Raw genomic sequence first — 23,947 nt, forward strand, 5'->3', positions numbered from 1 at the left:
AATTGGTGTTTTCAATGACAGATGATGTGTCTCGATGCTTTCTCAGAAATACTGTTGCCATTAAAGTAGATTATGATTGGGGTCACTTTTTGGATCAATAAACATGCATGTTCCGACTAGCCAAGTTTAATTAAATGAACAGCAAGAGCAAACTTCCAGATTAAGTGACCCATAATTGTGTATTGATGCTGGCAAAAGTCGCAAGAGCAGAATTGATGGAACTCTAATGTACAATGAAAGGTTGGACAAGTAGCATTCAAGAGTAACAACTTATAAAATGGGACCTTAAGAGGTTCTTCCCTCGCCTCGCCTCAACATAACCTCGCCGAGTAATACTGCAGCAAGACTGGAACATGCTAGAAATTCAAAAGTGCAGTGAATAATTTTTTATCAGTATGTACTATTAGCTTATTTCATGAAGCCAAAGCTTTATTTGGGTACAATATGCTATTCCTGGACCAATGGGTAAGCTTTTACCAAAGAAATTAAGCTCAATGACAGTATATTTCATAGCCAAGACCTACTACTACACTCTGTCATTCAGTGTTGCATAAGACTTGCTGTATCTTCTTTGAGCCTCGCTTATCAGAATTGTGAAACATTTTTACCTACTTTAGGCACAGGAAACTAAATTTAACATTTCATACAAGACTAACTTTGCTAAAATTTAATTTGAGGACTTGACCTTGGTTTGACCTGGCATTGATGAGAGCTTGAGCGAGATTGTTACTAGAAGGTGGAGAGATATTTTGAAAGCATCTCAACATCAACATTTCGGTATTGAATTAGACTTGACCTGGCAGTTGGCAAAAGTCATTTGCATCCTTTGCTGGCTACAGGCTGTGCTAATAGAAGTGTTGTGATGGAAATTTCAGATTCACAATTAAATTTAGTTCATTAGTTCTCAAAGAGTATTACTTAAACTAGTAAAAAAAAGCATCAATAACTATTTTCTAGACAACGACCTTGAATCTGGCCTCAATATTCAGTATGAAAAATATTGTCTGGTTCAAGTGACAAATGATTTTGTTGTGATTATATGGATAATCCATTTGGCATAACAAATACACGTGTACTGGTTTACTGGCATAACTTGAATCTTTTAACATTAAAGAATTGCTTCACTATGGAATTCTATAAAACTGCTTCTTCTGAATTCAGCAAAAATTAACCGCTGTAAATGTCTTGTATTAATATCTTTTATGATATATTGCTACAATAGGTGATGTCTTGCTTGAGATTGATGTGTCTATTGCTCCACTTGGACTTCGACATCTTCTTCTTCCTCTGCATAATGATCCAAAAATTCGCTGCATGCAACAACGAACTTCTCAGTAGTTGGAGGACACTTCAGTTCAACCTTTGTGATGAATGTACCTAAAATAAATGAGGTTCAGAACTTTAGTCACTATTTGGACAATGCTTTCTAATAAGGTTACATATACAGGAAAACACATAAAGTAATTAACACACTCAAACCTCAATATAACAAACACAGATATAACAAATTACTAGTTATAATGAAATAAATGAAAAATAGTCTTGCAATGCATACAGTGTTAGAAATATACCATTATAACAAATTTTCGGATATAAACTTATTTTTGTGTAAGATGCAACTTTGTTACAATGAGGTTTGAGTGTACTTGATGCAGAAGATGCTGTTTATTGTATCCACTCAGCCATGACAGTGCCTATAGATCATGCAAACTACAAAGCCAGCCGTATTCTTGTAGCTGATCCTACAGCTCATAATGCTCTTACAGTTGTATGCTAAGGTGTATTCACAGAAAAACTAAACAATGATTGCCAAAGTGCACTCACAAAGCATGAAAACAATGTTCTAAATGGGAGGCTTACATTTCTAACTATTCTAGAGGGGCTAATCAGGCCGGGTTTACCGTGCATTCAGGGGGTACACAAAATAAATATGCTATTGTTGTGATTAAAATTTTAGAAGTTCATATGTGCAAGGTTCATTCCAGTACTGTACATGTCTAATGCAAGCTGCAGGCTTAATTAGGACTGGTAAGTTAAGCAGCATCAGGGGGGGATCATGGGCACATACTCGCAATGGCTTCAACATGCTGGAAGAACTCAACTACGTGAAAAACAGCTGCTGGTAGCACTTGTTTCCTTTAGTCATAAATAATAATTAATTGGCCATGAACCTTTGTCACAACTGAAGTTGCTCTGGTCAGTGTATGAGGTAAATATCTGGCTCTATCTTCTGTGTCAAGACAGAAGCTGCTACACGTGCTACAGGATTCAGTGAAGATGAAGTTAGGGAAAATGAAGTGCTAGATAATAAAAATGATGACTGACTAGAAGCTATATCCTGAAATAACTCACACACCCTGCATTTATCTGTTTGCAGAACTACTAACTTGTACTGAAAACTATCTCACGCGATGACCACTAAAGATATGCAACATAAATGTCCGATTCATTTCACGAATGTATGCATCTGACATGGCTGGTTCACGACTCGAGCAGAAATAGAACAAAGGGTCCAGACATAAGAAAGCGACTTACAAATATGGCTATGAATGATGGCTAGCGTTTTTTTATCGTACAAAAGCAATGACAAATAACAGCAGATGAGTGAGCGTGCAGGGACAGGTTTTCGAATGTTCCACTTATGCAAGATGGACACTCTGTAATAGTCGCCACCACCCCTTTATTATTTATTAGGAAATTTTAGTAGCTTTTGCAATTCTTGTCTACTACCACAAAACCTGCACTCTTCACGTTGTTTGAAAGGGGAGACTTGGGCACTCCGCGCTTCAGTGAAAGTGTTTTTTTTTTGTTTTTTTAAAGGCCAAAGATACACTATGGTCACTTGTGTACAATTTTTCACATACAATACAGGTAAAAAACATGGATATCCTTAGGCACACGAAAAGCTGTAAAAGCAGCAGTCCTAATTTAGAAACTCTTGTGCAACATGCTCGGAAGAAGTTAACAGTGGAAATATCTTATTAAAAATTATATAAATTGTGGAACAAGAATTGCAAATATTAACTGAAGAATTCATTGCTTAATTGCTATAGTGGACATCTGTTTAAACTTCAGAACTGTTGCATAAATGCAGTGTCACAAAATAAAATTCTGTCTCTTGTATTGTGGCCATTTCGACGCCACACTAGCCTTTGGTTTAAGTTTGAAGACATCTTGGTGAACCAGTTTGTTGAATTTCAGCATGACCTAGATTTCATCCTTATGTTTCTTCAGTTCAACTTCACCAAAAAAAACAAAACAAGCTTTTTATCATTTGTGAAGCACAATTCACGGACACATCCTAACATTCATATTTGGTGTGCATTTAAGAGTTAAAATTCTCTCTCTGATATGAAACATAGTGAGTAAACATATTTGTAGAGCCTAACACCACGCAATTACTATTCTACAATACCAAACACTGCCTGTTTTTTTTGGAATGCGACAGCATAAAGCTTTGTGTCGAAACTAAGAGCCAACTAAAAGGAGTCAACTAAAAGGAGCTTCTGCAAAGGTTTTCCACGTTAGAACGTCGCAGCAACAAAGGGACAAGGGACCGACGTGAAGTGTTCCCTCTCTTGTTGCTATTGCAGAGTGATGCCTTTTTTGATGCTATGCTTCTCACACTTGCTCATCGTGTGGCTGGCCAATGAGCAAGCACAGAAAGAACAAACAGCACTGGCATTGGAAAAGGTGTCGCTCTGCTACAGCACCCCTACTCTGTTGATGGGAATATCAACTAGTCTGCTCCCAAACCTCACTCATTAAGTCAGGTTGTTGGTGCTTCCAGAAAAATTTGAGAATCCAAATAAAAAATAAATAAACACATGCATATGCATGCATACACACACACTCCTTATTTTCCAAAAATTTTAACGCTCAATTTCTTAAACACTCGTCTGTATAGTGCTTAGCACATCTATATGCATCCACATGTGTGACCTAGATTTTGCCACAGCTATCTCGCAACATGTAAATAACTACAAAACAAGCAACATGCATCCCTATTCTAGAAAACTAAGATTCCGTGCCTAGAAATGTGGGACATGATGTGTGCTGGATTCCTAATGCTTGCTCCCGGCTGGTGTACTCTCGGTGATGCCTCACTAAATGGTTACTAGAGTTTAAAAAAAAAAGTGAATTTCTTGAAAACACTTGGTGTGCGGGACGCGAGCTCTGCTAAAATCAACACAGAGAAGCAGCGAGTAGTGCATCCCTGAAGGACAAGCAACAACCAACTTTGTTTCTGCGATTGTGCAGCCACTATGGCTCGGTCACGCACCATTGCACTACTTCTGTTTACCACACACAACGCAATAAGATTTCACCGAAAAGATGGGAAAGGGTGTATGGCTGCTGCCGTGTGACCATACCGTTGCCACACAGTGTTATCACTTAAGCTTGGACAGACATTGAAAAAAGACCCACTTTTAGCAAGTTTGAGCACTTCTGCATTAATGCTCTCTTTCAACAAGGTCCCAATGAATTAACAACAAACTGCTCTACTCAAAAACACAAACATGTATAGAGAAATATGAACTGGATAATTTTATTACTAACGTTATGGCCAAAATATAAGCAAACATATTATCCTTTTTAAATCTGTTTCACCTGCATATTCTCTCAAGAGATGTATATATACTATATGTGTGCATGTGCACGATCCCTTAAGCTGTAGTCTTCCTCTCTTTCTACCCCAGTCTACTAATGCACTGTCATACAAACACACATGTTGGAAAGGCTCATGCATCGGAGAGTGTTGAAAGACAAGATTATTACCTGGATCAGTTGTTTTTGGCTTGAATTCATCAATACAAACAAGGAGAGTTTTGATATTGTCAACAAGATGTTCAGTTGGCATGCTGAGCTGATTGAAAAAAATCAAGACAGAGAACCACATATTTACAGACTCTTTAAACTGTTAGCATAAAAAATGACAAATGTGTTGCTATGTTCACAATATCATATCCTTATCTGATCAACATTCTTACTGCATTTCAGCCTATTGCTTAAAACTAATAAATGAAAATTTGCTTTGTTACAAAAACACATTGTCAGACATATCACTTTTTGCAAGGTTTTTCTTTTATTTCAGCGTAACACCATAGCATTTCTTTCTCTTTTTGGATTCACCATAACCACGAACTGATGATGATGATGAGTGGTTTTTTAATGGCGCAAAGGCGCCATTTCGAAAGACTAGATATGTGAACAATGATATGATGCGTGGCTGTAAAGGGCCCTTAAAAGTCCTCGCGCTAACGTGGGTAAAAACATGAAAGTAAAAAAATCATGACAATGACGCGAGATATGTGTACTGGAAGTGAATGGCAAAATGACATAATAATAAAACCATGATAGAGATGTAGTCACCGCAGCCACGACCACGGTACAGAGGTCGTACTACGGAGAACCTCGAAATATGAGGTGAAAGCTATGAACATCTTTCATCTTTTAAAAACGTGAAAAGTGATTGCAGTTTAAAAAGCGGATCCCTGCCGATAAGCATCCCAGGGTGTAGTGGGAGCTGCTGCCGGTAGGGCAGTAAAAAGTGCTTTTTTCTTAGAGCATCTAGCTCATTGCACTGGACGAGAATGTGGAGAGCCGTAAGTGGTTCTCCACATCTCTCACAATATGGTGGATTGCCGGCAGATAGAAGAAATGAATGTGTAAAGTGTGTATGTCCTGCTCTAAGCCTTGTTAGTGTTACTTCTGTGTGTCGTGATTTTGATAGCGGCGGCCAATAACCTAGTTGCAGCTTAATAGCATGAAGTTTATTATCTGTGTGTTTATCCCATGTGCTCTGCGAATACCCCCTGAGCTTTCGTTTTAGAAAAGGTTTTAAGTCAAGTGCAGGGATTGGTATTGATGCATTGGAAGTAGTGTCGTTGGGGGAAGCAGCCAGCTTGTCGGCCAAAACGTTCCCTTATATCTCACGGTGCCCTGGAACCCAGCAGACAACGACATGCTGTTTTGATGTGTACAGTGTGCATAGAATCGAAGAAAGTGACACCAGCACGGGGTTCTTGTGTTTTTTTAGAAGTTTTCAGGGCATTGACCACGCTTAGGATATCTGTGTATATTACCGCCTTTTGTAATTTTATCTGCCTGATGTGTTTTACGACTGCCAGTATTGCGTAAGCTTCTCCTGTGAAAATGCTTGCATCAGGATGAAGAACGCCAGCCTCGGAAAAGGATTGGCCTACCGCTGCATATGACACAGAAGTGTTGGACTTCGACGCATCGGTAAAGAACTCAGGGCATGTGTATTTATGTTGTAGTTCTAGGAAGTATGTATGTATGTGTGCAAGTGGTGCGTGCTTTGTGACTTCAACAAAAGAGACATCACAGTCTATAAACTGCCGCTGCCACGGTGGCAGATATGTTGCAGGCACCATCAAACTGTGTTCAAGAAGAGGCACACCTGTTTCTTCGGCCAGGCCCCTTACACGGAGTGCGTAGGGCTGCCTAAACGAAGGACGGTACTCGAACAAGCCAAAACAGGACAAATCATTAATTGTGAAATGGGAAGGGTGTTTCTTGTCTGCCTTCACCTTCAAAAAGTACAAAAAGACAGGAAACATCTTTGTAGGTGGAGCGACCATTAATTGGAATCCACGTACAGGCTCTCCACAGGGCTAATTCGAAAAAAACCCGTAGAGAGGCGAATGCCTAGATGGTGGACAGGGTCGAGAATCTTCAAGGCTGATGGTGTTGCCAACAGATAGATTATAGCACCGTAATCTAGGCGTGTGCATACGAGGCTTTTATATAAATTCATTATACATTTCGTGTTACTACCCCATGTAGTGCGTGACAACACTTTCAAAATGTTCATTGTTTTTAAGCACCTGTCTTTTAAGTACTTGATGGGTGGGATGAAGGTTAGTTTAGTGTCTAATATGAGACCAAGAAACTTGTACTCGGTCTTCACTGACAGATGTTGACCATGCAGGTCAATGTCGGGGTCAGGATGGAGGCCTCTTTTTCGGCTGAACAAGACACAAGTGCTCTTTTGCACGTTGAGTATAAAACCATTCTCATCTGCCCATTGAGATACCTTGTTCAACCCGAGTTGAACCTGACGTTGGCACACTGAGATGTTGCACGATTTGAAACCAATCTGTACATCAATCAATCAATCAATCAATCAATCATTTATTTTCCACATCAGGAAGTAGAGGGCATGGGAAGAAAAAGCTGTTGCGAGCTTGACTAGGCTTCCCAGCCGATTAGAGTTCAGCATGCAGTGATGGCATACAGAAAGCAGTGTACTTAAGTATAAACACACAGAAAGCACACATTATTCTACACACAATAAAAAACACCGAAAATAAGTTCAAAGCTGGCATTTTAGACATCAGTTCACCAAAAAAACATGAAGTGCAGACTTCATGTTTTTTTCTTTTTTCGTGCAGACATCATCGACATATATGCAATAAAAAATATTACGTGGGAGAGACAGGTGCAAGGAATTCATTTTAACTATGAAAAGTGTGCAGCTCAATACACCTCCTTGTGGCACTCCTGTTTCTTGAACAAACATTCGAGATAAGACAGTGCCAACTCTGACACAGAATGTTCGGTTGGACAAGTAGCTTTCGATGATTGACAGCATTCTACCCCCCACACCTAAATGTGACAGGTCTTGCAGTATGCCAAAGCGCCATGTAGTGTCATATGCCTTTTCCATATCGAGGAACACAGAAAGAAAAAATTGCTTATGAACAAAAGCGTCGCGAATTTGTGCCTCGATACGGACAAGGTGGTCAGTGGTGGACCAAGCCTCTCGAAACCCACACTGGTATGGGTCAAGTAGGCCATTAATTTCAAGGAAGTGCATCAGGTGCCTGTTAATCATTTTTTCGAAGACCTTGCAAAGACAGCTGGGTAAGGCTATTGGCCTGTAGCTGGAAACTGAGGCCGATAACGATAGCTTCCTTCCAGGCTGAGGGTAGCTCGCCGAAAGACCATATCGCATTATACAAGGAGAGGAGAGCTTTTTGGGTTTAAGTGGGCAGGTGTTTTAACATTTCATATGCCACACGGTACGGGCCTTGGGTAGATTTATTGCAGCAGGTAAGTGAGGCTTGTAGTTCAGCCAAACAGAAAGGTTCATTGTATGCCTCATGTGTTGTGGGTTTGCACTCTAATCTCTGTTTTTCTATTGTGGTTTTGTATCTTTGGAACACTTCACTATAGTGTGATGAGCTGGAGACCTGTTCGAAGTGCGCTCCAAGAGTGTTTGCCTGGTCTTCCAAGCTCTTCCCTTGTGTGTTCACTAGAGGAAGTGAATGTGCTTTTCGTCCTGCCACCTTACCAACCATGTTCCGGACTCTCGACTCATCTGTGTATTAGTTAATGTTTCATAAAAATTTATGCCAACTTTCCCTTCTCACCTGTCGGTGCGTCCTCCTTGCTTGTCTTAAAGCTTACAAGATTCTCGGCTGTGGGCGAGTCTCTAAGCAACTTCCATGCCTTATTTTGTTTTTTTCGAGCATCACAGCACTCATTATTCCACCATGGGACTCGTCGTTTGCTTGACGGTCCACATGTTTGGGGAATACATTTTGTTGCTACATCAACCAAGAAAGCTGTAAAGTAGCACACAGCATCCTTTATGCTCAACACCACCATGTCAGTCCAAGGTAATAGAGTCATTTTTTGAAACTTTTCCCAATCGGCTTTGTTGGTGAGCCATTTGGGAACTTGTGCAGAACATGTATTGGTTATTGATGTGCTGATAACGATAGGAAAATGGTCACTACCCTATGGATTATTAACGACTTCCCATTTAAGTAGAGGCAGGAGTCATGAGGATGTTATGCTGAGGTCTATTGTTGAGTACGTATTGTTAGCGATGTTGTAATATGTTGGCTCTTTTCGATTCAGCAGGCACGTACTGAAAGAAAAAAGGAACTGTTCAATCAGGCGACCTCGAGCGTCGCAGCGAGAGTCACCCCATAGATTGCTTGAAATCATTGAAAATCCAAGGAGAATATAAGGTTCCGGAAGTTCGCCTATGAGGGACTCGAATTCATGCTTTTCAAGACGGTGTTGTGGAGGTATGTAGAGAGAGCAGATGGTGACGAGCTTATTCAAAAGAACTGCTCGAACAGCCACCGCCTCAAGGGATGTTTGTAGTGGTAGGTGTGTGCATGCAATCCCTTGATTGACTATAATGGCAACACCACCGGATGGCACAATGGCATCATTCTGATCCTTCCGAAATATAACGTAATGACGCAAAAAGCTGGTGCGTTTAGGTTTCAGGTGTGTCTCTTGTACGCACAGCACCTTAGCTGTATGTCTGGGTAAAAGTTCCTGAATATCGTCGAGGTTTCTCAGCAGTCCTTTGACGTTCCACTGTAGTATTTGTGTCATTTTAATGTTGTGTGGTGCTGTGTGTACAAAAGTGTTGCGTTAGGTTACAGGGCCTTTTGGGGGCCCTGTGATTCGAGGTTTTTCGTTTTTGGCACGCTCCAAGAAGTTGCGTTTATTCTTCGGTGTCTGAGGCGCTGGAGGAGTGGGACTTGTATTTATCACCTCTTGTGAGGTGGTGGATGATGCCTGCTCGGCAGGCATGATCACAGAACTTTCGGACCTAACTGCGCTTGCAGTGGTTTGAGGTTCAGCAGGCACGGGGGTTTGCCGGCCCTGTTTGTCAGGTGGCGGGGCAGTACAGGCTGCTCCAGCCGGGGGCGCTGATGGCACGACCGCGGCAACCCTCTATGTGACGATCGCGGGTGCAGAAGGGTGTGGTGCAGCGCCCCGGCACGTCACATCTGCGTAGGAGGGATAAGAGGGGTTGTGAAGTGCGAAACGCTTACGTGCCTCTTGGAATGACAGAATGAACTGGACCTTGAGTTCTACTATTTGTTTTTCTTTTTTCCATGTGGGGCATGATCGTGAATAGGAAGGGTGATATCCTTCGCAGTTCGAACAATGAGTTGCTTCTGAGGTGCAGTCGTCGGATATGTGTCGCATGGATGCACACTTGGCGCATGTGGCGCACCCTTTGCAGCTCTGCGATCCATGCCCGAAACATTGACACTTGAAACATCGACGAGGATTGGGGATGTAGGGTCTTACACGTAACTTGCAATAGCCAGTTTCTATTGATTCTGGTAGGCCGCTTGTTCCAAAAGTGATTATTGGGTGTTTTGTAGGGGCCTGTTTCTTGTCACGCCTGATCATTATTCTCTGTACCTTCACAACGTTTTCATTTTGCCATCCTTCTAACATTTGGCTTTCGCTCAGATCAATAAGGTCATCATCAGAAATTACTCCATGGACAGTGTTCATAGACCTGTGTGGGCCCACTGAAACAGGAGTGTCCCCAAATGATACAATTCTGGATAGTTTGTCGTATTGTGTTTTGTCTCGAACCTCCAATAGGACGTCGCCACTTCCCATCTTTGTGATTTTGTACCCTGGGCCAATTTGTTCCGTAAGAGTTTTTGGCACTAAGAACGGTGAAATCACTCGGACTTTTTTTCTTTCGTTTTGACTATGAATGACATGATACTTTGGGAAGCTCTGCTTTGGTTTGGTTAGGGTGATTGCTTCTTCAGTGCGCCACCTTTTGAGGGAGCGATCAGGAAAGGGGGGAAAAGCATTCGCCATACGGAGAGTATTTATTTCGGGGGCGTAGTGGTTACCCCCACCGAGCCCAACAAGGGGACGCTGCAAGGTTAATTCAGAAACACTTGGAGACACCAGCCATGCATCGCCGCTATAACCCAATGTATTTATCCAAGGTTGGATACCTACACAAGGTTAACCCTCGCCGCCAGGAAAGTTGGAAGTAAATGGAAGAAAGAAGATGACAGGACAGATAAAAAGTGTGAGAAAAAGACGAAGGTGAGGAAAGAGAGAGACAGGAAAAGGCGACTGCTGATTTCCCGTGGGTGGGTCAGTCCAGGGGTGCCATCTACGTGAAGCCAGGGCCAAAGGTGTGTGTTGCCTCTGCCTCCAAAGCTGTGTGTTGCCTCTGCCTTAAAGTTCCAATCACCCGGCGTCAGCTCAACCCCCAGGATTCCCTTTTCCCCAGACACGGCAAAGCCACGCACGGCTAGGCATGGGAGGGAGTCGAAACTCCCGTTAGCTAGGGTCCGTGGTGTCGCTACGCACCAAATGCCTATTTACACAGACGCCCCTGCGGTGATAACCACAAACTGATTAATATGCAATGACTCAAAATGCTTCTCATTTGGCAGCCTCATGCCCACCTGAGCTCTTCAATGTGCCCCTTGATGAAGGGAGTATGGTAGAGTAAACACATAAAGTTGCATGTGTTCAATGAGAAAGCTTGTATTCTTCAATTTTTTTTCAACCCTGTGGCCTATATTACTTTTTATATTTGAGTCCTAAATTTTAGGCTGGGGTGTATATTTTAATGTACCTTTTCTTAAAAACAAAAAACAGGAAGACCGTCAACATTGGCATGCTGATTACACATAGTAGTAACAGTTGATCCTTAGATAAATAACAGATTGATTGATAACGGGTTGGGTTTAACGTCCCAAAATCACCATATGATTATGAGAAACGTCGTAGTGGAATGCTCCAGATATTTCGACCACCTGGGGTTCTTTAACGTGCACCCAAATCAAAGTACATGGGCCTACAGCATTTCTGCCTCCATCGGAAATGCAGCCGCCGCAGCCGGAATTCGATCCCGCGACGTGCAGCCGAGTACCTTAGTTACTAGACCACTGCGGCGGGGCAGCTAAAGAACAGGTCTCTACATTTATGCGGCAAGACAAAAATAATGCCCCCAATCTTCAGGCGAGTGACTTTTCACTTAATCTTTTTTTCTTCATTATATATACCTTGTAGACTTTCTTAAAGCATTAAGTTGAGACTATTTGGAAGTGATTCAAAGATAATTTGAGAAAACTTCATTGCAATCGGTTGAATAGTTTTTCAGAAAAAGTACATCAAGTTTGGACCCCACCCCAAAAAACTGATCGTGGGTAAACACATTTTTGTTTAAAACCATGCATCGAAAGTGCTCAAAACATACCATCGACTACTCGACAAAAACATCCCTGATGGAAAAATTTAAATTTAATACAAATAAAAATCAATATAACTGATCTGGTCATATTTATTACAAAAAAATATGTACACGCTGAAAGAATTATGGAAAAGAGCATGTCAACAAAGTCACATCCATCAGGTGGCATGGTTTTCGATGCCAAATTTGAATAGCTTTGAGCATTCCTATGTCATTGCCAATACACGGTTTTACTTCACAGAGACTGTATTACTTTTAAGTAATGAAATAAAAAAAGTAGTTTATTGTTCATCAAAATGCTTCGATTGTAAGGCACCTGCAATCTTTTCAGATGAGCTTTAGGGCGAGATGAAAATAGTGCTCTACCACTGATAAAGTTACTTTATTTTGAGTGGTTAACAAAAAATGTTTCATTCATTTTTTGTTATGAGCTGATGGCATTTGTTAACAAAGCAAACTGGTAAGCCGTCACGATTCATGGTCGTTCCCACTTTTCAATTTAAGAAAATTGCACATAAATTAAAATATTCATAATTCAACTTCAGTGGGAAGTACCAAAAACAAGTGCACTGGGAGTGCAAAAAAGACAGTCACTCTGTTATGTTAGACCGAAACACCCATAATGGAAAGACTGATGAAATTTGAGTGGAGGTATTAAATTTGACATACAAATCAAATCACAACAATTGTACCATTCATATTTGAAATTTTAGATATTCCCACACCCATACTGCTTACTTTTCCAACAGGGACTTCAACAAAACCATAGTCAAGCTCTTGCTGATCACTCTTGGAAGCGAAATCAACACCATTGAAGTAGTCTTGCACCAAGCCAGGCAGGTTATTAGTGACTTTTCCTTCAAAACAAAAGTGAAAAATAAACATAAATGAGGCTAAATCCACGCAAAATGTTAGTGAGACTTGGCTATAAGGGTAAAATGATAAAAGCATTAAAAGTGGACACTATTAGTAAATACAGACAGGTTCATATATACAATATATGGTCATCACATTGTGAGAGCATTTCAAACAGCACAATCTTAGCAATCAACAACAAGGTATCTTTTCCAATACTCTACGCTTTAGAAACTGCCAGAAGATGTGGTTTGGTTATGATAGTTTTCAATGCCTCTGGTAGCTTTTATTGCAACCAAGAAGTAAGATTTACCATTTCAGCTAATCAGTGCGCACTTAATAAGAATAGTACTCACGCCAACAAAATGAAGACCCCCAGTTGTGACTGAATGCCTTGAAATGCTGGCCTTCATTATTGAATGTGCACAGGATAAGATTACTTTTATCATAACTTTTTTCTTTTTTGCAGTAAATGACTTACTGGATTGCATAAGGTGCAGTATTTAAACAGGGCCTGGGGTTGTATTTCTTGGTAGTTTGCATGATTTTACTTTCCTACAGTCTTTCACCACAGGCTTACATGAAGCCACACTACAACCGTAGCTAGAATTAGCCAGTTGGTAAGAGAGTTAATTAAAACTTAATAAAATGGGTGCAACAGCGAACTGAAGGCTGGAATGCCTGATGAAGCATTGGCTCTAATGTACAATCTGACATCAAAAATAATAGCAGAAAACACAACTTAACACAAAATCACGTGAATTTACAGGTTTTACAAATGGTTTTATTCAAACACAAGTCAAAATAAATTAAATATTATTTGGCTTCTTTTTTAAGTACATTCAGATGCATCAAAATTAACACTTATTGATCATTTACCAAGGGTTATATTTAAATAAAAATTAAATTTTTGTTTACCATAGTAGTAATTGTCATAGCAATATCATTCTATTGAGCTAAGAGACTAATTATAACAAACCAGTTGACAACAGCTGGCACCTCTTACCAGAAGAGCACCAAGTTAGGCTAGTAGTTCAATCTTGAAAGGTTTAACTTTGCTAATACAAACAATTACCGAAAACGTAAACGACAGCACATACTGTCCTTTACTTTCTCTATTCTCATTTATATAAGCTCAGTTAAACCCTTCACTTCTTACCAAGTCATGGAGCAAGATCTCCAAAAATGATACCACTGTGGGTGCACTAAAAGAAGACATGCTTACACCACAGATAAAGCCCACACCTATTTGTACTTGTATTGGCAAGCTTTAGTGAGAGCAAAACTTATGACTGCATATATTTGTGTTAAGAAGCATGTTGCACCTGCTGTCAGGCGGTTGTGCACCAAAAGAATCTACATACAAACTTTTTTTACTTTTCATTTGACTGGACCACAGGTTAAACTATTCTGATATTATTTCATACATGAACTATGCGAAGCAGCACAATATATTTTGCCAGCGGCATGCTTCATGGCACTTTCCAAACACTTACCATTTGTTAGCGTTGGTAACTTTGTTTTTAGTAAGCCTCTCAACTGAGGCAGATCTTGCACAATGTCCACATGTGCCAAAATATAGTCGAAAAGTTTTGCATCCAGTTCTCCGGTAAGTATCTGCATATAAGTTCAGTTCAAGGAATGTTTTGATTTCTGGTCAGTGAAACAAAGCATCATCAGGAACTAAACAGATCTACATGTGACCACATTCGCCTTACGTATTCTGCCTCATTGAAAAATTATTTGGGTCACTTATCTTTTGCTATTAAATACAACAGCAAGTGAGTTTTTACCTTTCAGGGACAATCAATATTCTAATTGATTCCAAGAAGTTCAGTTGATCTTACCCTTTTGATGACGGCTGTGCCACCTGCCACTTCTGCCCCTGCTGCAAGGGCCTCAGTTGCCAAATCAGTGTTCTGCAAAACAGGAATTGCAATGTCTAAATACAGCATCCAATTTCTCAATCAGCTATAGCATACCTTGCAGAGGGCAATAATTCTCTTCTCTCTCTTGGTGATAGAGAATGGATGATTATAGAGCACAGTCCCCGAAAAATCTTCTCTAAACTTGGTCTGCATTGATGAAAACAAACATATATCATAAAAGACAGTCAGTCTTAAGACACACATACCAAAAAAAAAACGCTCACTGAATTCTATAAAAAATCTGCAAAAGAAAAGTACTGCCATAACATTTTTGCTACATTACTGCTTGTCAGTATAGCCGTTACTTCACATATATTTGAGCAGATTACCACATTAGCGACATTTCACAAACATTCCCCAGTGCAATTTCTCTGCATTGAAGCCACTACATATAATTACTGTGGAAGTCCACCAAACCTAGCAGACCACCTAAAAATTAAAAGCCAAAACAGAGGTTGTTGAGTATAAGTACCTTGGTGTCACTCTAACAAACGACCTCAGCTGGAATAAGCACATCTCTAATATTTGCGCATCCTCTTTCCGTAAACTTGGTCTTTTGAGACACAAACTAAAGCATGCACCTTCTACTGTAAAAAAACTAACTTATTTGACTGTTATACGCCCTTCATTGGAATATGCCTCAATCGTCTGGGACCCATACACAAAAAGAAACATTGAGGCTCTCGAACTAATCTAACGCAAAGCGGTACGTTTTATTTACTCCAAGTACCGAAGAACTGATTCTTCCACAAACCTAATGAAAGAAAACAGTATACCCACACTTGAAAAACGTCGTAAAATTCACAGGCTCAAATTTCTTTTTCTTTTAAGTAACAACAAGCTGTCAGTAAATCGTGATTTGTATCTGAAACCGCTTACGACAAGACAAACCCGGCATCGACAAACTCATTCATTAACACCGTATTTCGCCAGAACAAACATTTTCAAATACTCGTTCTTTCCTCGAACCATAAACGACTGGAACTGCCTACCTCAATTGTTAACCAGCTCTATAGGGGCACTTGAGCATATTTAACCATGACCTATGTTTTTGTATCTTTTGTATATGATGTATCTTTTTTTGTTTTTGCTGTTTTACACCTGTGTGCAATGTTATGATCGCTGCCCCTCCTGCTGGGGCCCTTAAATGGGTCTGTAGTATTTTGTAAATAAATAAATAACATAGCTTACAGATCAATTTCTGTGTCGCTATGCATCCAAAATATCATGCGATAGTGTAAAGCAACATGTTCATACTTTCTGTAAGATGAACATTCTTTTTTTCAGGCAACAGTCACATGTCACCTAAACAAAGTGCTATTCTGGGCAAAAGAATGTGACGAGACACACTAAGACTGCTAGTATGTTACAGCAGAACAGTAAGGGGCAATGAGCGATTCGGCTAGACTAGACATCACAGCAATGTATTCTTATGTGACCCCTTTATTCACTCACACAAGCTCTTTTCCGCTAACATAAAGCTAAACATGTCTTGGAAAGATTGGCTTAAATACCCAGCCTTTGACCTGAACTGAAAATTTAAACAACGGGAAGTTTAATGCTTAAACTCATTTTTTCAACTCGTAAGCATGGACAAAAGTCTATCCATTTTTTTTAAGCGTCCATATTCTGTTATGAACAGTTTAATTTCTCATTCTTTTCACCTTTTCTCATTTGCTTAGACATTGCTGAGCAGTCATTCTTGCCAGGATCAGCGACTGAAGGCTTTGCAGAATTGTTACAATATAAGGCTACATATCTAAAGAAACAAGCAAACTCAATAAGTTGTAGCACACACAAGTCTCATGATGAAGACTACTACGGCTTAATTCCAAAAGAAAATGGGCCAATAGACAAGTCTACATAAAGTCACATACTAAAGGCCACACCCCCAGTTGATTTCACTGAAACAAACAATGGCAACATGCTCATTATCATAAGACTAGCCAGATTATCATATAATCAGCCATACTAAGTATAAACACTGAAAAACAGGCTTAATTAAATAAAGGACAATGGGAACATGGCAACAAAGTGGCAAACAGTGGTTGGACAGGGGTATCACTGAAGCCAGCATTATGACAAGGAAAATTCTCTTCATGCCCTTGTTGTCCTGATGAGGACAAGGTCCTTAGTCATAATGTGGGTTCCAGTGACATCCACTGTGGAAACACAACTTTTACTAACTTTCACTAGCTTTCAGTTGGTTTAAAATCATTGCTAGAAAGGAATTAATATTTATTAGCTACAGATTTACTTTGCTGAAGCAAAAAATTTGAATGAATAGACAAAGCTTGATATTCATCTTGGAGAGTTGGCATAAAGATACAGGTTCAGTTTATTTACTTCTAGGGGGCTTACTTTAGTAGCTTTCATTAGCACTCTAGATGTTTATATGAGCATAATCTGCACATGCATTTTGTTTGAGTGACAGATACACACTGCTCAGTGATAGGGGCCTATTTTCATTTATACCATCAACTTACTTTTTTTTTTCTGCTTTTTAAGTAATGCAGACGTACGCAAACCTGCCCCACGTAGCCATACTACACCACTTACGAGCTTAATAATTTGATGACACAGATATTACTTGCATGAAAAGCTTTAGCGAGTAGACATATTAATGCAAAACAATTGACTAAATTTTTGGAGAAAGTCACATGCTCTATACAGGCTGGTCAGCTCTCACAGTGAACACACAAGCCTGTAGCTGCAAGTGCACTCAGGGAGGCCATACATAAAAGAAAATCGGCACAGGTGCCATACCAGTGGGGCAACGCTTCAAGTCATGTGCTCTGTTACATAGAACATACCAAGTCTGTGTTGCATTAAACCAAAATAACTTTCAGTAGCATGCCACAGTTGCAGGGAAGCCAGTCTCGTCTTAGACAGCATCACTTAAAAGGCAACCTGTTTCATTACGCTAAGTCTAACAAACCGCATCATCATAAGCCTAACTACGCCCATTACATGGCAAAGGCCACAACCATGTTCCACTAATACCTGGTCTTGTGCTTTCTGCTGCCACGTCTTACCTGAAAATTTCTAAATCTCATCTGCCCATCTAATTTTATGTCTCCCTTTTATGGGTTTGCCTTCTCCTAGAATCCAGTCACTCACCCTCAATGAACAGCAGTTATCCTGCCTACACACTATGCGCCCGGCCCACGTCCATTTCTTCTTCTTGATTTCAACTATGAAATCCTTAACCCCAGTTTGTTCCCTGACCCTTCTTTGTAAGCCTCCAGGTTTCTGCTTCATAGGTAAGTACTGGTAAGATGCAGCTGTTATATACCTTCCTCTTGAGGGATAATGGCAATCTACTAGTCATAACTTGAGTGTGTTTGAGGAATGTTTTCTATCCCATCCTCATTCTTCTAGTTACTTCTCTATCAAGGTTCGGTTTCGCAGTTACTAGCTGTCCTACATAGACATATTCTAAAACTTTCAGTGTCTCACCAGTCACTACCTATCGCAAAATGCCGTTTTCTGCTGAGACTATCGCACATTACTCTATTTTTATGCAGATTAATTTTCAAACCTATTTTTCTGCTTTCCATGTCCAGTTCAGTAATTATGAACTGTAATTCGTTCCCTGAGTTACTCATCAAAGCAATGTCATCAGCGATTGGCAGGTTACTGCTGCATTGAGGACATCTGCATTTTTATTTGATGCAAAACACACACACGACTACTGACAATTTTCGTGTGTTAGTACCCTTTAAAACAGTTGAGGATGGCGCCAACAAGAACACACACTTTTTACATTTTATTCAGAGTGCTCACCTTCCTAACAATTGGCTGCATTAAGTCATTGCAAAAGCCCAAGCTTGTTCGGGTCCCTCTAACACAGCCACTGAGCTTTCATTTATGGTATACCGTGTGCTGGAGAACGTATCTTACCTTCTTCTTTGTCTTTAGACTGAGCTCAACGAAAGCATAAAGAAGTGCATCCGGATCATTCAAAACAGTCGGGTGATGCGTTTCTCTGTGCATCGCTATCGCGTCCGCAGCGGAATACACGTTTGGCATGTACTTGTCCGTGAAGAAAACGTCGTCAATCGGTGGCTCCTTCAGCCGGTCTTCGTAAGTCTCTCTTCGGGGTCCGATGAGGAGCTTCCTGCGCAATACACCACAAACGTTCACGCTGCGCCTACCAAAGCCATAGATGAAACAAAACCTCTGTCAGCTTAAATATTTTAAACCGGCGTCACAAGCGCATTTCCGATAGCGATCAGGGCTCATCCGGACCGCGGACTGATACACAGCCACTTCATCGCAATCTGCGCGTCAAGATCTGGTTCACACAACGCGATTTCACTGACGTCTAACTCGATTCGGATCAGTTTGGACCACGCAGCAGCGGCCCTGAGTGAGTGTGAACCACTTACCTTGACTTCATCCAAGCAAGCTTATCTTTCTCGGGTGGTTTTTCAAGTTTCCTTTGCCTGTTGCGTTTCTGTGCAGCTAATATTAACTTTTGGTGTCTTTGAGTGGCATAATGTCGTACCTGTGACATAAAAAGAGCTTATGTTATTCAAATTCCACGAAATTACTCCACAGAGAGCTCCGACAGAGTAGTCTCACTTGTGCTGTTTCCTCCATGGTGAGCATCATACAAGGCACGTGAGCGCGCACCATGGTCCTCAAGGACGGGGCTGAAACAAAAACGAGTGCGTTGCAGAAATTTCCTCCGTCCGCAAAAACACAGCCACCAACATACCTAGCCACGGGCGCAGCCGACACGCTATGAACGCCGCCATGCTTCTAAACAGTAGGACCGGGCAATTGTAATTTCGCAGTAGACTAACAATTCAATTTTTTAACAAATACTAAAGAAATTTTCTAAAAAACCGAAAATAAACAATGTTACGTAATTTTACAGAGTGTATTACACATACTTTTATTTAAGTATAAGTGTTATGTTTTTTTTTGTGTGATTGAATTGGCTTTTGGAATACCACGATGGGAAAGTAGCTGCTTTTACAAATAGGCTCATTTGAGAGAGAAAAAAAGAGTAAAATTTGAAACAGGCTTCTCTTGGTCAGATATTCGGTTCATTTGTTATTAAATGAAGGTGCGTAAACTTACACCTTGCATAGTTTTCGAATTGAACTGGTGCTTCTTATTCAAGATTATTTTTGAGCGCGTAAAGGAGACGTTTGTCTGAAGGCAAATGTTTCGCGTTCATGTTGCACATTTGTAGTTGTAGTATTGTGGTACGGGGCATCACTTGCTTGCCTTTGAAGTGATACGCATGTGGCTATCGAGAGTGTGCATTTTTCATGTAGTGATCGTTTGCGTGGCGGCAGATGTCAGTTGTCTTGCTGCCGCGCTCCGGATGGAAGCCCTGCTGTTAGTGCGTTATCTCCAGTGATCTTTTGTGGCCAGCCTGTCTGAAACAGCGCTGGCATGTGCGTCTATGCTCGTCTGCGTTGCAGTAGAGTGTAGAAAATAGCGGGGATTGGTGTGTGGCCCTCTAAAACGCAGAGCCCATCGACGGTGGTACACGGACGTAGCGCGCATTCATCGCGCAACTTGACCGTCTACCGACGTGATATGCATGTGTTCACGCGGGCTCATATTCAAGAAACAGAGGAAGACAAAAAAGCGTTCGCGCCTGCATAGCAGAGCGAGGCGCGTGGTGCTCGTGTCGGTGCCACGGATCCGAACACCATCGTCTCGCAGGATGTTTCGCGCATACCGGAGTGAGTTTTTCACGATTTATCTCTAACGCATTGATGCTGAGCAAACATGTAGTGTGCAGTGCGAGTGCACATTGTCAGTGCCATTGCTGGGTTGTTAAATTTTGTTCGTACTCCATAAGCAGGGTGTCTATGCTAAGCTTTCAATTTGAGCGCTTGGTTAGTGTTCGTGGTGAACGCGCTCACCGTTTTTATTTTTTCATGTAGTCGGCGAATCCGCGATTTTCGTTTTGTTAACCTGAGTCAACGTTAAACCATGCGTTTGTTGACCGATTGATTTCAACTCTTGTGCCATTTCACAGTGCAAGTGGTCTCTGTTCTAAAGCTAAATCAAATAACTGTCTCGCTTAAGGCATTGGTTACGTTTTTCTCTTTTTTCCCCTTTCATCTCAATTTCATATTGAACTCGCAGGAAATTCCCTCGACGTAGGACTAATTAAACTTGGGGCTTCATTAAGTTTGGCTAGTTCAGAGGGATTTATTGCAAAAAAATAAAGTGTGCCAACCGTTTTCAATCTTTTGTGTCTGGGTCTACATACTTAAGTTTTAATTGAACAGCATTAATAATTTCAGTGCCTATATTGATTCAGTGGAACGTTTAAATATCTAAATCCATATGCGTTCCCTAATTCATTTAATCCATAACTCCAAATGGATTTTATCTCCTGCATTATTTAAGTTTGTGTATTCTCTTAAAAAGCACGCTTACTCTTCATTGTCAAGTAACCTGTTCAGCAACCTTGTACCTCATCTTTGCATTTGTTCTGAACTTTGCCCTTTCTTGAAGCCTTATGTGCATACTTAGTGCACATAACCATAACATCACCTGTGCATACTTAGTATCACTAGTTCAAATGTTACTTTGCCTTGTGAACGCTCATATGATTTTGGCTGTCAGTGCTACCTTTCAAGTAGTAACCAAGTGATATTCCCAGTTCAGTGTACACTTCTTGTCAACGAAAGCTCCCTCTGCACTGCCATAATTGCCTATAGGCTGTTGTTAACATACGGGACCCTCCTGAAAAAATGCAATGCTGATGCATCAGCTTTTGTGCTCCCGTGCAACAGTCCAGAAAAAAGGTTCTTTGCAGTAAAAAAAAAAAAAGTGTGTTTATATATATATATCTGTGTTTGTCACACACATTAAAGCTTGCTTAATTGTAGTGCATGATGTGTGATGAAAATTACACAAATGTTTAAGAACACATTCACACCCATTTTAGATCAGTAGGCTTTTTGAAAATTCTCTGTTCTGTCTTCATCTTGTGCATGTGATTACTGTTAACTCCTGTGCATCTTCACCAAATATGTTGTGCTTTTTCTGTTGTCGATGCCTCAATAAGTAAGGGGGCATTCGTTATTTGCACTTCGTCGTTTGCGTTGAGCATGCTTGTGCGGTGGTCCATTTAATTGAGGTGCGATTGGAGGCAGAGCTATGTGCATTTCTGCTGTGACTACGGCTGCGGCATAATATCATATACAATGGATATCAGACCCCAGCCGCAGTTGCAGTCATGCTCTTCCATTCATTTGAGAAAGATCTAATGCGAAGCACTTCCTTCAAGCGTCTCTTCCCTTTCACATCACTTCTCACATTAGTCCTTTCACATAGCTGTATTTGCTTGCAAGCTGTGCAGCTTTTGTCAAATGCATAGAAACCATTTGTGCATTTGCAACTGGTACTGGCTCTTTTAACAAGACCATTGCAGTACTAAGAAGCTGACTTTACAATGCTTTAAAGTGATGCAGATGTACTGTGAGCCTCACTGCATACCTTTGCTGTCATAAATGTTGGTGCTGGTGTCAAGTGTGACATATGCCTTAATATGCACTCACTTCTATCTTTAGTCATTTCTTTTACTTTCACAATTCTAGAAATGCTAAATTAGTGCTACATGTGTCACATTGTATAAGACAAGTTGGTGAGTGGAGTCAAGTCATTATATAACTGGTGTGGGTGCGCTAAAAACATTCAGTCAAATGGTAAAGTAGGTGTAATACATTCCTGCATTCTAACAGAAAGACCTATTTTCCATGTTTTGGATATGTATGGCAGAGATCTCATATCAAGAGTATGCCGAATTTTGGGCTGAGAGGCTACTACTGCTGAGCTTTTTATATGCTTCAATTTTCCTTTGTATACTGAGTTCTTTCACTCTTAGTTGATTCCTTTGGGGCGATATAGTGTCAATATCATGGTGACATTTGCTGTGTGCAGTGTGAATGAACCTGCAAAATAGGTTCATTTGACAAAACATTACAGCTTGAGTCACACATGTGTCATTAGAATGTGAAACCTCCATCATTATATGATAATGTTTGTTGCTTAGTAAAAGTAATGAATTACTATTTGTTGAATGATATAAAATAGAGATATATTCTATTTTGGCAATTTCTGTTTTCATGGGCACATGCGGAATGCTGACTGCATTTGATTTTTTTTCTTGCTGTCATTAATTCTGAGATGCTTCCCAACATCCTAGTGTTGTATGCACATTTTGTGCATATTGGGAGGAACTGCACAATTTTAGGGGGAACACTTACAATTATATTTCTAATTATATATTCTAATTATATTTTCTAAATTTTAAATATACTGAGAGACTCAAGGGCATAGTTGTGGAATTTAGCTTCTTTTGAAATCCTGAAGAAAAGGAAAAAAGAGCAGTTTTATTCCACCGTCATGAAAACACAACAGTGGGATGGCTAGAAAAGTGGTGTGGCTGAAAGCTTGCCTTGGTTGTTAGTCTGCAGCTTGTTGGCCTTAGTTTTAGTTCGACACTTATCACACAGTCCAACACCTTGAAGCATGTAAAAGAGAAGAGGCCAAGCTGCTGTCACTGTGGGTGCTGTAGTTTAGTATTACAAGTTGATAAGAGGAACGTTGGCAATACTTAGGGTCCACGCAAATTGACTTTAGAAGCTTCTTGGTCTTTTATGGTTCAGCCCCTTGAATAACCTTTCTGGCACCAGTAGTATGGCTCCTGTATAGCAATGTTCATTTTGTTTTGAGTGAAAAACACTGTATTTCATGAAGGAACATGGGTGTGCTAGCTTGAGTGCCCTTTGTGCTTGTGATTTGGAGCACAAGTGATTCAATCATCGGTCGTGCCACTAAAATCCCATATTGCTTTATTGTGCTTACATGTCTGTAAATTGCTGATGAAATGTGAGAAGCCTAGGTCTCATGAGGGATTCACAGGAGCTGTGGCTCGCAGAAACAATGTCTGTGTTTTCTTACACATTCTTGGCATTGTAGTCAGAGATTACTCAAATGAGATAACCTATTCGAAACGCCAAGAAGTTTATTCTCCATCTGTCATTGCGGTGCAATTTCTCTGCTTAGTATTTTATGCCCTTAAAAAGATGTCATGCTGTCAAAGAACTTCAGAACTATGTCATTCAAAAGTGATGATCTCATGGTGGGTGTGACATTT

The 23,947-nt window shown here is 40.5% G+C and overlaps 2 protein-coding genes across 7 annotated transcripts in view; one reads left to right on the plus strand and one right to left on the minus strand.

Annotated features, from left to right (window-relative positions):
• Nucleotides 1–1,181: 1,181 nt before the first annotated feature.
• Nucleotides 1,182–19,608, minus strand: mRpL1 (mitochondrial ribosomal protein L1). The gene is made up of 10 exons (XM_037435922.2): nucleotides 19,529–19,608; nucleotides 19,393–19,463; nucleotides 19,197–19,315; nucleotides 18,709–18,925; nucleotides 14,860–14,952; nucleotides 14,725–14,796; nucleotides 14,374–14,494; nucleotides 12,761–12,879; nucleotides 4,780–4,867; nucleotides 1,182–1,377 (listed from the first exon to the last, which is right to left on the minus strand). The coding sequence occupies exons 1-10, from the start codon at nucleotides 19,566–19,568 to the stop codon at nucleotides 1,250–1,252; spliced, it is 1,068 nt and encodes a 355-aa protein (XP_037291819.1). The 5' UTR covers nucleotides 19,569–19,608; the 3' UTR covers nucleotides 1,182–1,249.
• Nucleotides 19,159–23,947, plus strand: part of twin (CCR4-NOT transcription complex subunit 6-like twin) — a 264,806-nt gene continuing 260,017 nt past the window's right edge. The window contains exon 1 of one of the 6 annotated variants that reach the window (XM_075878739.1): nucleotides 19,159–19,177. Coding sequence is in view for 4 of the 6 variants with exons in the window: in XM_075878735.1 (XP_075734850.1) it covers nucleotides 20,369–20,513 (145 nt within the window). In the remaining 2 variants the exon portion in view is untranslated. Of the gene's footprint in view, nucleotides 19,178–19,726; nucleotides 19,883–19,966; nucleotides 20,514–23,947 lie in introns of those variants that run through there. The other 5 variants (XM_075878738.1, XM_075878735.1, XM_075878736.1 and 2 more) reach the window with 5 other exon arrangements.

Source organism: Rhipicephalus microplus, chromosome X, assembly GCF_043290135.1.
Source record: "Rhipicephalus microplus isolate Deutch F79 chromosome X, USDA_Rmic, whole genome shotgun sequence".
NCBI classification, from domain to species: domain Eukaryota; kingdom Metazoa; phylum Arthropoda; class Arachnida; order Ixodida; family Ixodidae; genus Rhipicephalus; species Rhipicephalus microplus.

Excerpts from the sequence above, each read along its gene's own strand:
- mRpL1 (XM_037435922.2), bottom strand. The coding sequence starts at position 19,568 with ATGGCGGCGTTCATAGCGTGTCGGCTGCGCCCGTGGCTAG. Across the intron at positions 18,926-19,196 it reads CTTGCTTGGATGAAGTCAAG|GAAGCTCCTCATCGGACCCC; the intron begins GTAAGTGGTTCA and ends TGTATTGCGCAG. Across the intron at positions 14,797-14,859 it reads GAATTATTGCCCTCTGCAAG|AACACTGATTTGGCAACTGA; the intron begins GTATGCTATAGC and ends CCTGTTTTGCAG.